This window comes from Erinaceus europaeus, chromosome 16 (assembly GCF_950295315.1).
Source record: "Erinaceus europaeus chromosome 16, mEriEur2.1, whole genome shotgun sequence".
NCBI classification, from domain to species: domain Eukaryota; kingdom Metazoa; phylum Chordata; class Mammalia; order Eulipotyphla; family Erinaceidae; genus Erinaceus; species Erinaceus europaeus.
Genome location: NC_080177.1, coordinates 52,641,968 through 52,662,225, shown reverse-complemented (window position 1 = coordinate 52,662,225; position 20,258 = coordinate 52,641,968). Strand labels below are relative to the sequence as shown.

The 20,258-nt window shown below is 38.4% G+C and overlaps 1 protein-coding gene across 6 annotated transcripts in view; it reads left to right on the top strand.

Moving 5' to 3' along the window:
- The window catches only part of CDIN1 (CDAN1 interacting nuclease 1), a 301,784-nt gene that overhangs the window by 119,342 nt on the left and 162,184 nt on the right, over window positions 1-20,258 (top strand). For all 6 annotated transcript variants that reach the window (XM_060175165.1, XM_016190289.2, XM_007527854.3 and 3 more), the window contains 2 exons: window positions 18,025-18,104; window positions 18,460-18,509. In XM_060175165.1, the coding sequence (XP_060031148.1) occupies window positions 18,025-18,104; window positions 18,460-18,509 (130 nt within the window). The remainder of the gene's footprint in view (window positions 1-18,024; window positions 18,105-18,459; window positions 18,510-20,258) is intronic.

The window sequence follows — 20,258 nt, the reverse complement described above, 5'->3', positions numbered from 1 at the left end:
CTGGGGATACATAATCAATATAAGTGTATCACTGGTTATTTTACTTTACTCTCTTGGATGAGGTAGTGCTTGCCAGATTTCTCCACTGTAGTTACTATTTTCTCATTTACATACTGTATTCTTTGGAAGCAATTCAGTAAATTTAGCCTTCCTGTGATTGAAGAGGGAGATTTAATTATACCTCCTGGAGAAAGGAGTATCTAAATTTGTTATTTGGGATTCTTCTGTAAGGAATTCTTTTCTACTATTTTTATTCCATCATCTTTGTGATCACACATTGCTAAGTAAGAGGTATGGATTCCAAGAAACATATCACTAGATGATTTCCTTGTGCAAATGTCATGGATTGTAATTACACAGGTCTAGATGCTGTAGCCTACTACACACGTAGCTGTGTGGTCTAGTCTACTGGGACCACTGTCATATATATGGTCTGTCAGTTGTTGAAATGGCATTACATCAAACATACTGTATATAGTCAAGCCTCCTGTGCAAATGCACATGCACAGATTCACAGACTGAAAATAGATATAAATGCAAATTACATATGTATATGCAAGTGCACATGCAGCTGCCACAGATTGAAAACAAATACTAGATAGTGAGTCCTGCAGTGGTTGGTCTATACTGAACATGCTAATCTATTTTTCCCTGTCCTTAATCCCTAATCAGTACAACATCATAGTGTTTTACATAGCATTTTCACTGTATTACAAACAAAATAATCTAGAAGTGATTTCAAATCTACATGAAGAAATGGGATTTTGAATGCAAATATTACCATTTTATTAAAGAGACATGAACATATGTAGATTTTGATAAATTCAGGGGTTCAAGAACAAATTTCCTGTAAATATCAAAAGGCAACTATCTACATGCATTCATAAATAAAATTTCTATAGTAGTCTTTCTCTAAACCTCTAACCCCAAACTGATCATGAGAAGAACATCACACAAACAACAACAACTATTACTATTACTACTCGTACTACACACACACACACACACACACACACACACACACACTTATTTTATACTTGGGATTATAATCTTATTAAACCTTTATTTATGCTGTTAATCCTAATATATTAATCCCACTTCCAAAGCAGGCATATATCTTTTTTATCACTTATCTCAATGATGAAATTATTTAGCACTAACCTCAGGTATTACCTCACTGCTGAAAAAAATTGGTAGACTCTCTTTGTATAAAGGGCCTGTCAGTGCTCTAATAATTGTTTAAAATAGATTTTCTGGGCCTGGGTGGTGGTGCACCTGGTTAAGCGCACACATTACAGTGCTCAAGGACCTGAGTTCGAGCCCCCGGTCCCCACCTGCAGGGGGAAAGCTTTGCAAGTGGTGAAGCAGGGCTGCAGGTGTCTCTCTGTCTCTTTCCCTCTCTATCACTCCCTTCCCTCTCGACTTCTGGCTGACTGTATCCAATAAATAAATAAAGATAATAAAAAAAATTTTTTTTTAAATAGATTTTCTCAATTTGACCTAAGTTTTTACAAAAATGTGGGGCTGGGTGATGGTGCACCTGGTTGAGCACACATGTTACAATACTTAAGAACTCAAGTTCAAGCCCTCAGTCCCTACCTGCAGGGGGAAAGCATTTCTGGTAGTGAAGCAGGGCTGCAGGTGTCTTTCTATCTCTCTCCCTCTCTATCACCCCCTTCCCTCTCGATTTCTGGCTCTGTTATTCAATAAATAAAAATAAAAAGATAATAAAAAATTTCACAAAACTCATGTTTAATAACAAATATCCTTTTGCTTTTTCTTATTTACTAGGCTTACCAGAATCAGGAATTTTAAATTGTTTATTTTAAATATTTAGTTTTTAATAAGATCTACTTCTTATTGAAAGAGAGACAGTATGAGAAAGAGAGCGAAAACATCCTCCTGATATATGTGGTGCTGTGGATCAAACTTAGGACCTTATGCTTAAAAATCTTATGCCCGAGAACAAGAGAATATAATATAAGTGAAATTTTAAATTGCTCTATTGAAAAAAATGTTGATTTATAATGTAGCAACCTATTATTGTCAGAGAGGAAACGTTACATGTTTCCCCAAGACGGGATCAGCACAGTTCATCCTACTCTAAATTATCATACATCAGCCCATCTCATGCTCTACCATAAGGCACTGGAGCCCCAAGTCCCCTTGAATACTCCTTATACATCACTCCCTCTGAGCCCCCAAATCAGTGACATTATACCACAGTCCATTGAGCTTTCACCCTGTGTGGTCTCTTGCTTTGTTTCTTAGGTCTCACCTGGGAGTGAGATTCTCCAGTATTTGTCCTCTTTTCAGGCTTTTTTCACTTAACTTAATTCTCTACAGTTTTATCCATGTTTTACTAAAAGGAAAAAAAAAAGTTCATCATTTCTTACACTTGAGTAAGAATATGTGTGTTTTTTTCTTGTTGGTATATATAATTGTGTATTATAATCAAAACTTCCTTCACCATACAGCTACTGTTGGACTCTTGGCTTGTTTCTAATTTTTGACTATTACAAATAGCACTGTCATGAACATAGATAGGCATAAATCTTTCCAGGCAAATGTTTTTATGTCCTTTGACTAAGTGCCTAGGAAAGGAATTGCCAGGTTATATGGTAGATCCATATTTTTTCTTTTGATTTAATAATGACCAAGAAGACCGTAGGATGAGAGGGGACAATTCCCACCACCAGAGTTCTGCATCCCATCCCTCCATTGGAAGCTTTCCTATTCTTTATCCCTTGGGAGTATGGACCCAGGATCATTCTGAGGTGCAGAAGGTGCAAGGCTTGGCTTCTGTAATTGCTTCTCTGCTGGACATAGGTGTTAGTAGGTCAATCCATGTTCCCAGCCTGTTTTTATCTTTCCCTAGTGAGACAGGACTCTGAAGAGGTGGGATTCCAGGGTCCATTGGAGAAGTCATCTGCCCAAGGAAGTCAAGTTGGTATCATGGTAGCATCTTGGTGGCTGAAAAAGCATTAAGATATAAAGCAGAACAAATTGTTTAATAATCAGGAGCCTAAAGGTAAGAATATAGCTCAGTCACACCCATCCAAAAAGATATAGGTATGCCTATGTTCACAGCAGCACAATTTGTAATAGCAAAAACCTGGAAGCAACCCAGATGCCCAACAACAGATGAATGGCTAAGAAAGTGATTGTATATATATATCATGGAATACTAGTCAAGAATGCATGAATACTAAGAATACATGGAATACTAAGTCAAGAATAATGACCCCACCTTTTTTGACCCATCTTGGATGCAGCTAGAAGGAATTATATTATAGAGTTCTGGTGGTGGGAATTGTGCGAAGCTGTACCCCTCTTATCCTATGGTTTTGTCAATGTTTTCTTTTTATAAATAAAAAAGTAAAAAAATAAATTATGTTAAATGAGATAAGTCAGAAAGAGAAAGATGGGTAGGTCCATTTTTAATGTTTTTTTCTTAAATATTTATTCCCTTTTGTTGCCCTTACTGTTTTTTATTGTTGTAGTTATTGTTGTCGTTGCTGTTGGATAGGACAGAGAGAAATGGAGAGAGGAGGGGAAGACAGAGGGGGATAGGAAGATAGACACCTGCAGACCTGCTTCACTGCCTGTGAAGTGACTCCTCTTCAGATGGGGAGTCAGGGGCTCGAACCAGGATCCTTATGCCAGTCTTTGCACTTTGCGCCATGTGCGCTTAACCTGCTGTGCTACAGCCATTTTTAATGTTTTAAGGTACCTCCATACTGTTTCACAGGGACTTCCTACATTCCTACCAACAATGTAAAAGGGTTCCTTTCTCTTCACATCCTGTCAGCACTGTTGCTTTCATCCTTTTTGCTGTAGACTATTCTTGAAAAGGGGAGGTTATATGTCATGGTAGTAATTTTAATGTTGCTTCTAGGGCTTTTCACTCTTTTTTTTATTTGTTTATTTTAAATTTTATTAGTGATTTAATATTGATCTATAAAACTACAAGACAGCAGGGGTACAACTTCACACCATCCCCACCCCCAGAGGTCTGTATCCCTATTCCCTCCACTGTAAGCTACAGCAGTTCTCTCAAGGTTGCAGATATGAGATAACTATTATCTCTACAACTATCAGGCCATATCTGCATATATCTGCCCATTTTTTCCCCATGGTCCCGTCTCCTCTTCCCCTCCAACTTACACATATACCTATCACCACATCCAAATGTCCCTCTCTTTTTCCTCTTCTCTCTCTGGGTCCTGATGGAGTTGGAGTTCAGAGCCCTCTGGTCATCTTCCCCTATCACTTCTCCCCCACTGGGAATATGTTTTAAAATTCTATTTGAAATGCAGTGGGTGGGAGCTCTGGCTTCTCTAATTGCTTCTCCACTGGACATGGGCATACTCCCAGCTTGCCTCTATCTTTCCTTAATAGGGCAGGGATCTGGAGAGGTGAGGCTCTAGGAAACATTGATGAGGTTGTCTGTAGGGCTTCACTATTCAAACAGACTTTATTATCTTTTTTCAGATGGAAAGAGAGAAAGGTGGCTAGGAAAATAGCTTAACTTAGAGCATGGGACTTGTACACCTGAGGTTCCCTACTCATGTCCCGGAATTGCATGTACCTTTATAAATAGCTTCACAGCTGGGGTAATAGCTCAACTGGCAGAGCGTTGAACTTGCATGCTTGAAGTTCGTTATAATTCATGGAAACTGTTTATCAGTATTAATTTACTTTTTCACTTACTCTCCCTTAGTAGATATAAATAAAAGAAAAATAAATGTAAATAAAAGAAAACAAACAACTAAATTAAAAAAAAAAAGATGAGAGAAATTCCTGTATTCCAGGAGTTTATATCCTGGTAGTTGGAAGACCAACATAAAGAAGAACAAGAACAATATGGAAATATTAAGGTGATGAGTACTACTGCAAGAAAAAAAATACAATCGCATAAGTATGCTGATCACCTATATATGTAAAGGTGGAGAAAAATTAATTTGATTAATTTGATGGGGTAGGGGGCCCTCAAATCTAATTAGCTCTGGTGGAGCACTCCATGTTGCCTCATATAATAGTTTAGTACCATTTCAGAATACCGAGTGACTTAACTTTTTACCAATCCAGAAGGATATTTATCACTCTGTCACTTAATGATAGGGTTGATCAGCACCGAATCTTGTTACTTTAAAAAAAATAAATAAGGCAAGTGAAATCAGTTCATAGTATACTAAGTGCCTTTTTATTTTTGAATAATGAGATGGGAGCAGTTCATTAGCTGCTGGAGGGGGGGGGGAAAAAGCAGGGTAAGCAGGGCTGTACCTGGCTTGACAAGTATACTAATTACTCTCTTTCACGTGGAGCTGAAGGCATATTCGGTTCAGTTTAATGATCAGACGAAAAGGCATTAGAAGGCCCCAGCTCTGTCAGGTGAGGAAGAGCAGGTGTAAGCAGATTAGTTCTGCCAGAGTAACCCTTTGGAGTCATCTTCTCCAGGATGGCACTGGGGAAAAATATCAGCACTTTTTATTTTTAGTGGGAAGATAAATTTAAGAGGAGTAAATTGGAAAATCAAATGAGGGCTTTAGCAGCCAGGGAGATTTGCAGAGCTGTCTCCGGGTGTTTGAAAGGCCCATTCATCATGTCCTACAAGTAGTCAATTCCTCTAGTATCTGTAAATGTTTTCAGATATTAGCCAATTTATATGCTCTGAGATTCATCATGGAAAATCAGCTTTTCCATCGTGCATTATCTCCATCTGAGATGAAGTTTGATATATGAGCATCTTTGCAGTTCAATGAGTTGTGTGCAAAAAAGTACGTTTTTAATTAATAAACAAATTTGCTCAGGAGCTCATCAGTGTCAAGAGTAATAACGATTGTCATTCATTATTGTTTATTACATTCCTCCCGCAACAAATGTTGCCTTCTAATGAGATTTCTTTCCTATTTTTTAATTTAGTTAATGGCATTTTCATCGCAGAGAAAAATGCAAATTCCTTGTACAAAATGTACCAAACCAGCCAGCGTGCTTCTCTGGAGCCGAATTGTATAAATTGTTAAGATTACTTTTCTTTGAGTAGTCGTTCTTTGTGTTGTCAGTATCCCTTTTGGAGAGAGGGTGATAAAAATGGGGTGGGGGGGAACACAACTTGGCAAGGTGGGTGATGATGAAAACTGTCCTATACTAAATAAATGACATCCACATTAAAACAAAATCTTGGCATGTATTGAGGTGGCAAGGGCATTTCTCGGGGTGATTCTCTTGTCTTTTATACATAGTAAGAAGTGCAGAAATACATAGACACATACATTGTTGTAAGAGGGGGAGGGACATTTAAGAAATTAAAACAAGGTGACAATGAGATTATCCCCCTGCATAAAATGAAATGTTTCACACACATACACACATGCCTTAAAGAGAATGGGGACAAAGGTTAAGAAATTAGGTGAGACTGAGATTTATTATTCTGAATAAAATGCTTTTTTTCTTTATTCTGTGTACACACACACACACACCCCACATAAAAGAATGTTTAATTATGAAAATGTTGCCTTCCCCGTTTAAAAAAAAAAAAAACCATAATATATTTCTCCTCACCTTACCAGGATCTGGCCTGTTAGGCAAGAATGTGGCATCTAATAAAGGCTCCTTAATAAACGTATGCTTGTGGTGTTGGAACCTGCAATGATGCAGAGATGTTCAAGTGTTATTATTTACTGCAGTGTTTGCACAGGACGGCGAATCCTCTGCTGCAAATGGCATTACAGCTGTGATGAATGAGCATTAGGGTAACTCATTTTAAATGTGCTTGATTTATTAGCATGGGGGTCTCCATTTCCAGCAGGTCAATGCTTTACTGAAACACACAAAGTCATTGTCAAGGTCAGCCTCTTTATGAATTTTTTTAAACAAAATGCCTTGATCACATTTCAGGTCCTTCATGGAAAGGAAAAACAAGAAGGAATAGCTTTTGCAAAAATATTTCTTTTAAAAGGCCAAAGGCAATGTTGGTCAAGCTTCAATTATGATTCCTAGTAAGACAAGAACCTTAATGTTCACTGTTTGCCTTCGGGGATGTTTATTACACACAACTATTTTGCAGAAGCAGCGTCAAATCTACAGTATAAAACTACCATTAGGCAGAAAAATCAATCAAAATGCCATTAACGTGGAATAAGTTGCCAATATTGCTGATGTGGTTGCAGGTCCTTTGATTTTCTTTCAGATTATTAGGCACAGTCTAGTAGTGACTTTGTTAAGGGAAATGAGTGTTGTTCAGAAGTAATATGTCTCTTGGCTTCATAAAGTTTGTGGCCTCATATTTCCCAGTTTATTGATTATCCATTATCATTTGTCATGAGGCGTCCTAACTCAAGGGGAAAATATAACTCTCTTTTTCTTGCTGAACGGTAGTGCTGTATAGATCTGTAGAAAGGTATTTCAGATGTACCAATCTTGGAGAAAAATGAGCAAAGAAATAAAGCAATGAGTGTGCCTTCCAGGTCTGAGCAGTTTAAAGGGGAGATTGCTGACAGTACTTTGTTCTCACATCAACCCTTTCTCCCCTCATAACACAGGAACAGGAAAAGAGGAGTTCATGAGGCCACTGAAAACTCTCAGCTCAAAATACTGCATCTGTATGTGATAATCGAAATGTGAATGTTCCTTATTATCCCTGGCATAACGGCACTTAATTTATAGATGTGTTGGGGTCCCTATTCATTTTTACTGGCCACTATTAAAAAATATTTTTTCTGCTAAGGTCAGCAAAAGAAAAGTAGTTAAAAGGCCCTTTTAATTTACACTTAATTGCTGTAACCGGTAATTTCTTCAGTTCTTAAAACTCTGTTTGGTTCCCGATTCCCTTTCTTCAGCTTATTCTGTTGACCACAGCCACCGTAGAAAATGGTTCAGGGTACAAAATGTGTGTCGCTTATGTTCTTTGGAGTCAGTTCCAATACTGGTTTGTCAGTTAAGATACCCCAGAGGTGTTAAGTACTGAGTGTTGCAGGTAAGTTTCCTTGGGAGACTGATTGCACCTCTTCCCAACACACTTTGTTTCTAGAAGCTCCAAGAGCTTGTAGCCTGACTCTTTGTAAACCTGATCTCTCACTTTGGCACTGAATTGTGCTGCCATTGTGCTCCACGGACTTGCTGAAAGATTAATTACAACTGAAGAAATGTATCTTTTAACTGTCTCATTACATAAAGAATTCATAGTGAAGTTAACGTCTGCCTAATTTAATGATATACGGATTTTAATTATATAGTACACTGTTAATTGTACAACTATTTTTAGTCCAGGATACTAACTTGTTCATTTAAATGAATAGCTTATTTGCTTTGAGGGACCAGAATGTAGGCTTTTTTGAAAATTCAGAATTTCAAGACTCCTGCAAAAATATTCTTACCTGGTAGGTTATTTTTATGTTTTTTTCCCCCTTAAAACTAGACTGACAACTCTTCTGCCTTCATTTCTTTGTTGTTTGACACATCAGATTTTGACTTTTTTTTTAGTGAGAATTAGTAAAGTATAGGAAAGCTCGATCTCTGTTTAGAAATTGAATTGCTATGTTTTCCTTGAAAGTTGTTGAGATTTTTCTCAGGAGAATCAGACAAAAGTTATTTCTGAACAGAAGCACTGTCCCTGGTTGTAATTAGTCACATGGGCTTAGTTCCCAGGAAATGTTTCTTTCATTGTACTGAAAGTGTGTGAGTTTCCACATTGTTTAACTTACCTTGAAATTTCATCTCTGCTTCTCCATCTGCCCCACTCCTAAAATTTAAGAAATCTAATGTTTACTTCGTTCTTTTCTGAAGAGATAAGGAGGCCTGCCAAAACAGTGCACACTTTTTTGCCCACATACTCTCTCTTTTCATGAATCCTTCCAGTCCTAGGCAACACTTTTGATGACTTAAAATTAACTACTTTCTAATTATGCACTGAGGCAGACAACATGATGTGCTGTGGGTCTTTGCCAGCAAATGGAAACACAGGAGATCTAAATGAGCAGGCTACCAGAGGGAATTGTTGGAGAGGCTCTTGAAGTCATCAGTGTGAAAAGCAGACATTTTTTCTTATCTCACTGAATATTATTAACTTGGATATACCAGTAGTCACTGTGTTATAATCATTAGAATCCTCCATTTTCTCTCTTCTTGACAATACGTAGGCCAGTTAAGATCTTGTAGGTTTTGAATCTACACCAGCAAATTTTTGTAGATCCTGATTGTCACTTGTGCTGTCCACTGAGCAAGGGCCTTCTCATTTCTTGTAACTCAGCTCTCAGTGACTTCTGACATGTTTGCCTAGTAAGCTTAGACAGTTTGGGCTGGGGAGATAGCATAATGGTTCTGCAAAAGACTTTCATGCCTGAGACTCGTAGGTTCCAGGTTCATTTCCTAGCATCACCACAAGCCAGAGCTAAGCAGTGCCCTGGCCTTGGTGTCTCTGTCTCTCTTTCACTCTCAAAATAAAATAAATAACATAGTTTTAAAAAGAAGTTTCATGAATGGCTCTATATTCTCTATGGAATACTATCTCAAAATTTAATTTGTAATCTTTGAAGAGAGGAAGAATGTCTAGAAGAGAGGAAGAACATCAAAACCTTGGGTTCACGTCTCTTTATTTATTTATTTTAATTTTTTTATTTATAAAATGGAGATATTTACAATACTATAGGATAAGAGGGGTAAAATTCCATATAATACCCACCACCAGAACTCCCTATCCTATCACTTGATAGCTTTCCTATTCTTTTTCCCTCTAGGAATATGGACCCAGGGTCATTATGAGGTGCAGAAGGTCTTGCTTCTGTAATTGCTTGCCCGCTGAACATGGGCGTTAGCAGGTCGATTCATGCTCCCAGCCCGTCTCTCTCTTTCCCTAGTGGGGCAGCGTTCTGGGGAGGCAGGGTTCTAGGACACATGGTGGGGTTATATGCCCAAGGAAGTAAGATTAGCATCATGATAGCATCTGAAACCTGGTGGCCAAAAAGAAGTTAAGATATAAAGCAGCACAAATTGTTGACTAATCATGAACCCAATGGCAAGAGTATTGCAGATGAAGATTTGGGGTCTATGTTTTGGAAAAAGCTAGTGGGTCTATTTTAGGTATATTCCAAAGGGCCTTTTCTAGTTTTTGCCTGAGTCTGACAGCTAACATACAGGGGGCTCATGTCTCTTAACTATAGTTTGCTCATCTAGAACTTTAAAAAAAAAATTTATTTATTCCCTTTGTTGCCCTTGTTTTATTGTTGTAGTTATTATTGTTGTTGTTATTGATGTTGTCGTTGTTGGAGAGGACAGAGAGAAATGGAGAGAGGAGGGGAAGACAAAGAGGGGGAGAGAAAGATAAGACACCTGCAGACCTGCTTCACCTCCTATGAAGTGACTCCCCTGCAGGTGGGGAGCCGGGGGCTCAAGGGAGGATCCTTATGCCAGTCCTTGTACTTTGCACCACCTGCGCTTAACCCGCTGTGCTACTGCCCGACTCCTTAGAACTATTTTTTTATGGCATTTGAATGCCAGAGGAATGATGTAGAGAAGAATAGCCGGGTACTATGACCCCAGTTGGGTAAGTTCATTACATAGTCCCACCAACAACTTGGAGTGGAGTTATAGCCTAATACCTCAGTTTCTTTACTTTTTTTACATGTAAATGGCCACCTTGTAGGTATATTCTGAAAATTCATTGAGTCAAGATGTGTTAAATATGGCTCTTGACACATGTTAAGCATCTGTCAATGTTGTCACTTCATCGAAATGGAAACTTCTTGATGGGTAAGATTGTGTAGTCCCATCTTCTCAGATGCTGAACTGATCTGATAAAATGTTAAGCCAATATTTCAGAACTTTTAGATAATTGGAAACATCTATAGTTTTTTCCATATCTACATAGCACCACATGCACCACTAGTAAATGTGCTATATTTGCTTGATAATTCTAATTGTCATTACATTTTGAAAGAATATTTATAATTTTATCTTAAGAGATAAGAGTTTCTTGCCATAAACAGAAAATGCTTATGATAATAATAAATAGATGTTAAAGTTGTCTGACATGTTACTTAGGTGGCTTCATATGTCTGTGCTTATGTTAAGAACTATTTGGAAGACATCAGATATTGTCAGTATTTATCTTAAGAGCCATTGTGTCCTAAAACTACCTAAATTTTTTGTAGGTAAATTTTTGAATGCTCCCTCATCCATAATGAGAAAAACATCAGATAGAGTCAGTCCCCTAGAAGTTGTCATAACAGTAGAATATATGGGCAGAACTTGGGTTTTGAGTAGTTCGTTTATTAGTTCAGCAATGAATTGAGTAGTAATATTGTACAGAGTATCGCTGAAGTGAAAAGAGTACTGTTTCTGCTTTTAAGCAACTTCCAAGTATCTCAGCACAGATAGTTCCCCAGTCCTTCATTTGAACCATACATTTATAAAAGGAGATGACACTGTATAACTAGGCATGTGTGGCCCTATAGCATTGAAATTCAATGGAAGTGACATGTGGAAAAAGTGTCTTAGGCTGCTGGAATAGCTCACTTAGTGGATATATATATTAGAAATATTGATAAGACCATAGGATAAGAGGGGTACAACTCCACACAATTCCCACCACCAGAGTTCCATATCCCATCCCCTTCATTGGAAGCTTTCCTATTCTTTATCCCTCTGAGAGTATGGACCTAGGATCATTATGGGGCACAGAAGGTGGAAGGTCTGGCTTCTGTAATTGCTTCTCTGATGAACATGGGCATTGGCAGGTCTATCCATACTCCCAGCCTATCTCTCTCTTTCCCTAGTGAGGCAGGGCTCTGGACAGGTGGAGTTCCAGGTGGTTGTCTCCCCAGGGAAGTCAGCTGGTGTCATGATAGCATCAGCAACTTGATGATTGAAAAAGCATTATGATATAAAGCAGAACACATTGTTTAATAATCAGGCACCCAAAGCAAGAATATAACAGATGAGATTTGGGGTCTCCATTTTGGAAAAAGCTAGTAGGTTTCTTTTAGTATATTCCCAGGAGCCCATGACGTTACTAGATAGTACACTTCTTTGCCTTATGTGGGACCCAGGTTCAAGCACAGCCCCCATTACAAACTTTGGTGCTATAATCTCTCTCTCTCAAAACAAACAAACAAACAAAAAATAGGTCTACATCATGACATACAGCAAAAATCTGAAGCCTTACAACTTTAGAACTAGTCATGAACATGTAGGAATTATTTCTTATCTTATTTTGACTACAGAGTGAGCCTAATTCTTAATCTAAAAAAAGAGTCTTCAAATACTCCAAAACCAATGAAAATATTCTCTTTCTTTACTACACTACAGGAGATATTCCTTCTACTATCAGATTTAATTGTGTGGAGTTGTACCCCTCTTATCCTTTGTTTTAAATATTTATTTATGAAAAGGAAGCATTGATAAAACCACAGGATAAGAGGGGTACAACTCCACACAATTCCTGCCACCAGATCTCCATATCCCATCCCCTCCCCTGATAGCTTTCCTGTTCTTTAACCCTCTGGGAGTATGGACCCAAGGTCATTGTGAGATGCAGAAGGTGGAAGGTCTGGCTTCTGTAACTGCCTCCACACTGAACATGGGCGTTGACAGGTTAATCCATACTCCCAGCCTGCCTCTCTCTTTCCCTAGTAGTGTGGGGCTCTGGGGAAGCGGAGCTCCAGAACATATTGGTGGGGTTGTCTGTCCAGGGAAGTTTGGTCGGTATCATGCTAGCATCTGGAACCTGGTGACTGAAAAGAGAGTTAACATACAAAGCCAAACAGATTGTTGAACAATCATGAACCTAAAGGCAGGAGTAGTGTAGATGAAGAGTTGGTGGGTTCTCCCTTTTATAGATGTCTAATATGAATATTTTAGTTATATTCCAAAGGGCCTGTGGCTATACTAGTTTGTGTGTGTGTTTTATTTTTCTTTCCCCTTAGCCTGAAATCTGATATGCAAGTGGATCCAAGTTATTGTCTGGGGAGATGATGTCATGGCTAGAAAAGGAACAGAAAGCTGGATCTGGGAAGAGAGTAGCTCCCAAATATGGGAAAGGTGTATAAATATTGTTGACTGTAAGCCCCATCGATTTGATTTGGTCTGGGGCCCATATTCAGCTTAGGAGCCTATGTGACCTCTGTATCACTGTAGATCTGAGCTATCCCTCTTATCCTATGGTTTTTGTCAGTGTTTCCTTTTTATAAATAATAAAAAAAGAAGAAAGGAAAGTATCATAGTATCACTTACTAGTATCCCAATCAATCTCCTATCAGTAGATGACAAAGTAATATTTAATCAAATGCCAAATGACTAGTAGACCATATAGCTCATTCCTCTCTACAGGATAAAGGAAAGGAGAGCAAGTATTAGAAAAACATGAGGATGCTTCCCTAGAGGAGAATGGAATTATTGGAATTTCACATTTTTATAAAATCAAAAATAAAAAAGAACATCTTGTAGTTGGGGCCAGTAGTAGGGAGGGGTTGAATCACATAGATTCCTGTCCTTAGGTGCATAATAATTCTTTGTCCATTGTAAGTTGGCTAAGAGTTGATGGTGTGTAGTGACCAAAAACCAGCTGCAAATTGCCATAGAAAAGAATCTGATCATTGCAAAGAATCATTCTTTGACTGATCTTATCTATATTGTCATGCTTTTGTGTTTGATGACTCCAGTTCAAGTTATTTCTTACATTACTATATGCTAGTTGGAGAGCAGAATTAAATTTGTCCCTATAGAATTCCCTAATGTTAATAGGTATTTCTTATTCACATTGTCAAATGGGATCAGACTATTTTAAAGATAGCTCCTGTACAGTGGAAAAAAAAAAAAAACTAGTGGGCTGTCTGGGATCCTGAATTGTAGTTCTACTTATGGAAGTAGGCTCTGCTGTATGTTGGCCATTGGCAATATTGAAATAGTCCAGAAAGATATTGGCAGGCCAACTCCCATAGGGATGTAATTCATATTAAATCCCATGAGAATGTAACTCTTGGCCTTGGTGTTCAAGGCCAAGCTGGGGAGAGTGTTCATTGAGTAGATTTGTTTTTGACCGCTTTTCAAAGAATGTAGCAATCTGTTGTTATACAGGCAGAATGTATAAGTAAAAGAGACTACAAGTAAATAATTGAAAGGATAGAATATAGCTTGAAAAAAAAAAGAGCAGATAGACTTAGAGGAAAAGCAAACAACATCAAGAAATGATGAGGGGATCAGGGCGGTAGTGCAGTGGGTTAAACACATGTGGCGCAAAGTGCAAGGACTGGCCTAAGGATCCCGGTTTGAGCCCCTGGCTCCCCATCTGCAGGGGAGTCGCTTCACAGGTGGTGAAGCAGGTCTGCAGGTGTCTATCTTTCTCTCCCCTCTCTGTCTTCCCCTCCTCTCTCCATTTCTCTCTGTCCTATCCAACAACGAACGACATCAACAACAACAATAATAACCACAACAAGGTTACAACAACTAGGGCAACAAAAGGGGGAGAAAATGGCCTCCAGTAGCAGTGGATTCATGGTGCAGGTACTGAGCCCCAGCAATAACCCTGGGTGCAAAAAAAAAAAAAAAAGAAATGCAATGATTGACCTTGAAGTTAAAAGTTCTTTAATTAAACAATGTATGGCAGGCAAGCAACCATTTAATTGACATGAGTTATGATTCATTTCCACAGAAGAAACATTTTTAGAAAACTATTTTCATGGAAATACAGGTTAACACTGTTTCTTTATTTCAAAAGTAACTGCAATAACACTAAAGTGCTTGACGTTGTCATATGATATGTGAGGTTTAAAATAAAAAAAAATGGGAGCCGGGTGGTAGCGCAGCAGGTTAAGCGCAGGTGGCGCCAAGTACAGGGACCGGGGTAGGGATTCCAGTTCGAGCCCCTGGCTCCCAACCTGCAGGGAGTCCCTTCACAGGTAGTGAAGCAGGGCTGCAGGTGTCTATCTTTCTCTTCCCCTCTTTATCTTCCCCTCCTCTCTCCATTTCTCTCTGTCCTATCCAATAATGACATAATAACAACAACAATTATAACTACAACAATAAAACAACAAGGGCAACAAAAGGGAATAAATAGATACTTAAAAAAATAAATTTAAAAAATAAAGTAAAGTAAAAAAAAATTTTAAAAAAGTTCTTTAAATAAAAGAGAACCATTACATTTTCCTGGGTATTGGTACTGTGGTAGGTATTAGGTGATAACACACATAAGCATCTAAATGTGAAGTGATGAGTTGTGGTGATCCTGTTTCATTCTTTTGCATGTTTTAGCTCAGTTTTCCCCAGAATCATTTTAAAGTTTATTTCTCCATGTAGTATTATGGACCCCCCCTTGTTGTAAATTAATTACCTGTAAATGTGAAGGCTTATTATTTATTAGTGGTTTAGTATTGATTTACAAAATTGTAACATAATAGAGGTACAAATCTATACCACTCCCACCTCCAGAGCTCTGTGTGTCCGTCCCCTTTGTGAGGACTCATTTTTGGGCTTTCAATTCTGGGATAGCCCAGTTGATCTCTGTATCCATTTTTGTTTCATTGCCTTGAAGTTTTGATTACTATAGTTCTGTTATATACAATTAGATATCATTACCTTCATTTTTGGTCTTAATATTCGGGATTGTTTGAGTAAGTATTTTCTGAGTACAAGAACCCTAAGGTAGTTAAGTGCATATAATGTTTTTACTTGATACAATTGATAAAATAACCTGGAAAGATTCCATATTTGGCCAGGTTCTGGAGTGAGGTATAGGTATATCGTTGAATAGTTCTTTTCTTGGAATTCCAGATATGACCTTTCCATTTGCAGTACAGATACATATTTATAAATGGCTATTAAGTGTATAAAGCTTGCAGTTATGGAACTAAGGAAACAAGAAGAGTGATGATTCACCTGGTAGAATGCACAGGTTACTATGTGATAGGTCTTGGGTTTAAATATTGATCCTTACCTGCAGGAGGGAAGCTTCATAAGCAGTGGAGCAGTGCTGGAGCTCTCCCTCTTCCCCCTGCCACCTCCCCCTCTCCCTCTCCATTTCCCTCTTCCTCTCTGTCTGTCTCTTACCTTCTGTCAAAAAATAAAGGAAATAGAGAATGAAGGAGAAAAAAAATGGAGGGAGGAAGGGAAGGAATGAAGGAAGGAAAAAAATAGTATGACTTCTAGGCATGGTGGAATTGTGCATACATCAAAGCCAAGCAGTAATCCTGGTGGCAAAAGAAAAACTGAAGGGTGGTCCGGGAGGTGGCACAGTGGTGAAGCATTGGATTCTCAAGCGTGAGGTCCCAAGTTCAGTCCCCAGCAGCACATGTGCTGGAGTGATGTCTGGTTCTTTCTCTCTCCTCCTATCTTTCTCATTGATAAATAAATTCTAAAAATAAAAAGAAAGAAAGAAAGAAAGAAAGAAGAAAAGAAAGACCAAAGAAAACAAAATAATTGTACTTCATTATTTTCTTTGTGAGTGCAGCACTACAGGTAGGTAAGAAAAAGGTAATTTCCTTCTTTTTACCCCCACAGTATTTGCCATCAATGATTATATTTGTCAGTGTTCTTATGGTGATGAACTTGATAGAGAATAGAGTAATAATATAAAAATTAAAAAAACCAAGGGCTGGTGAAATAGCTCACTTTGATAGTGTTTTGCCTTGCCAAGTTCAAGCTTGGAACCCACCACATAGAGGGAAATTCAGCTTCTCTTCCTCTCTAGATAGATAGCCAGAATCATCGCAGCCCCTGAATGATATAGATGTGGGAGATCTGTGTTCATTCTAGTAACTAGATACTTGTCCAAAGTGCATTTCAGTAGATGCTTGTGTGGCTTACACAGCACCCTTTTGCTAGATGTTGGACAGTGATTCCACTGGAAGGTTTAAAGGAATACTTCTCTGACTAATAGCTGACTTAACTGCAGTCAAAGTGCTTGTTTTCCTCTCTGGCAAAGGAGGAGGCTCCTATATGCAAACAGGAAGCAGCCAGGTCAGATCCCCAGCTTCCCAGTGTGAATTTTTACAGGTTCCTTCCTTAGAAGCCTCCTTTGTGTATCTTCTTCTATGGCAGGTCCCTTGGGTAAAAACATTGTAGTTTATAACTGGATGCAATGTGGCATATTTGGGGACAAAATCATATATAAATATATCTAATACTACCTACCCATTTTTTAACTTTAAGATTCCCTCAAGTGTCAGTTTGACCCACTTTCCATTCTTATGAAACAAATATGATATTATATGATAGACAATGAGAATTACTTTAGAAAGGTTTAGAATGGGGTTGGCAAGATAATACCCTTGGATAATGTACCTCCTTTGTTATGTGGACAATCCAGGTTCAAGCCAGGCCCCCACCATACTGGGGTAAGCTTTGGAGCTAAGGTGTCTGTGTCTCTCTGTCTCTGTTTGTTTCTGTATGAAAAAGTCAACCCAGAGTGGTGAAGTCCCTATGATGACAGAAATAAAGGTTGGGAATTCAGAATGTGGTCTGGGGAGATAGCATAATGGTTATGAGGCACCATAAGCTCCAGGTTCAATCCCCAGTACCACCATACACCACAGCTCAGAAGTTATCTAGTTAAACAAAAGGGTGGGGGGGTGGGAGTGTTAAGAGATGCTTTCTCCACTGAAAATTACTTGAATTGTTATCATTAGAGCCTTTGAGTTTGATGAGTATTCACTAAGCTCTCCATTTACTTATAGGCTTGATTATGGAATACATACTTTAAAAAGTAAATATTTTCTGACTCCCTTCCCCCCCAAAAAATTGGCTTTTCAAAAGTTAATTTATCTTCAACAAGACATATGTTTTAGGTCTACACTTATTAATTTACCTTGGAAAAATTAGGTCATCTTCAAATCTGGCAAGGTGGCTTCTCTACTTGGCAAATGTTCTAATTAAAAGCTTCCCTTGGATTTAAAAAAAAAGAAAGAAAGAAATGACTAATACTGTTAATGTTTTCGCTTTCTGGGACTGTGTGCATGGAGGTGTATGTCACTTCTCATGTTACATTAAAGTATGTTGACTGTCTGCTAACAGTTCATCTCTTTTCCTCTACAGCCTCCAAGTCTGTTATAAATAGTATGCTGCGGGACCCTTCTCAGATTCCAGATGGAGTTCTAGCAAATCAGGTCTATCAGGTATTAATCACAGCTGTCTATTTTCAGTGGCAATGCTGTTATCTGCCTAGCAGAGTAAAGGATTCTAAACCTCATTTAATTACTGTCATCATAAACTATCACTGAGGTCAGGGTGCACCATAAATGCAATGCAATATTTGTGAGAAGAGCATTCCACTTTTTAATAGCTGCCTTTTCTAGTGAACAAAAACATGCGATTTTTGGTTTTAGTGATTAAATCTAAACAGCCTTTTGATTACTTCTTTTAAAAAAATTTTTTTTTCCTGACAATTGTCATTGTTGCTGTTAGGATATTGTTGAACTTTGATGGTATTTTCAGTTGCCTCATGCCAACCCCCTTCTCTTATTTGTGCAGTGCATTGTGAATGACTGTTGTTATGGACCACTGGTGGACTGCATCAAACAGTATCCTTTCCCATAAAATTTTAGGTGCACAATTGACGAGCTGAGGCTCACTGGAGGAGATGTGTCTAGCTTTAACCTGACATAAAGTTCTGCTTCACAAAACACATTTCACACTCTTCTATTTTACATTCAATCAACTGGAGGGTCACTACAGACCATTCCTCTCTACAGCTTAAGGAAAAGCAGACAGACCAGGAGAAGATGTCAGTTCAGCAGTTGCACATTTACTTGCACATTTCTAACCCCCTGCTTTCTGATAAGTTTCAAGGGACAGAGTCATTAGGCAGGTAACATACTGTCTTAAAACATATATAACCATTGAAATGAACATTTAAGAAAAATACAGCCAAGTTCTATTTAAAGCAAGCCCAGTACTCTGGTTTCTTTTCAGATCACATAAACCTTTTGCCTTTAAAATGAAACAAATCTAGTTGAATTGACTAGACTGAATTTTGAGCCTGGAATTAAAGGATAATATGTGTAAAAGTGCCACCCAAATCAGTGCATTTTAAAAGGCAGTAGGTTTTTACTTTTTAACTTCTGCTTACAATCTGCTCTGTCAATGGTTCCCTAATAAGCCTCCTTCTTTCCTTCCTTCCTTCCTTCCTTCCTTCCTTCCTTCCTTCCTTCCTTCCTTCCTCCTTCCCTCCCTCCCTCCCTTCCTTCCTTCCTTCCTTCCTTCCTTTACTTCTTTTTAGAAACCAGGTTAATTTTTCCCCTCTGGATGTCTTAGACTATTAAAACAGGTTTTCAGGCAGTATTCCTTAAGATTTCTCAGGTTAGGGGGCCAGGCGGTAGCACAGCGGGTTAAGCGCACAGGGTGCAAAGCACACGGACCAGTGTAAGGATTCTGGTTCGAGCCCCCGGCTCCCCACCTGTAGGGGGGTCGCTTCACAAGTGGTGAAGCAGGTCTGTAGGTATCTATCTTTCTCTCCCCCTCTGTCTTCCTGTCCTCTCTCAATTTCTCTCTGTCCTATCCAACAATAACAACATCAGTGGCAACAATAACAATAACAAGAAGGGGAAAAAATGGCATCCAGGAACAGTGGATTTGTGGTCCAGGCACCAAGCCCCAGCAATAATCCTGGAGGCAAAAATAAATAAATAAATAAATAAATAAATAAATAAATAAGAATTTTCAGGTTAAAAGTGGGAGTAGATAGCATAATGGTTATGCAAAGAGGCTCTCATGCCTGAGGCTCCAGCGTCCCAGGTTCAAGCCCCTGCACCACCAAAAAACCAGAGCTGAGCAGTGCTCTGGTAAAAATAAATAAATATAAAATAATAAAATTTAAAAAGAAAGGAAAGTCAAATATAAGAATTCTCAGGCTATTAAAGAGTCAATACTAATGTCTTGCAACACAAGGTCATTGTGACATTAAGAATTTTGATAATCCTTGACTAACAATGTAATTTAAAGAAGAAATAATTAGAGCAGTTTGGGACGTGGTGCAGTAGATTAAGCATTAGATCCTCAAGCATGAGTTTTCTGGCTTGACCCCTCCCCCTCCAGTATCACATATGCCAGAGTGATGCCCTAGTTCTCTATTATAAATAAATAGATAAATACATCTAAATAAATGTATCTTTTTAAAAATAGTAAATAAATGGTACTTTCGCTTCCAAATTTGGGCTAATACAGATTGTGCTGCTATAAACTTAGATGTACGTAAACCTGGGTGTCCAACAACAGATGAGTGGCTAGAAAAGTTGTGTATATACACAATGAACTACTATTCAGCTGTTAAA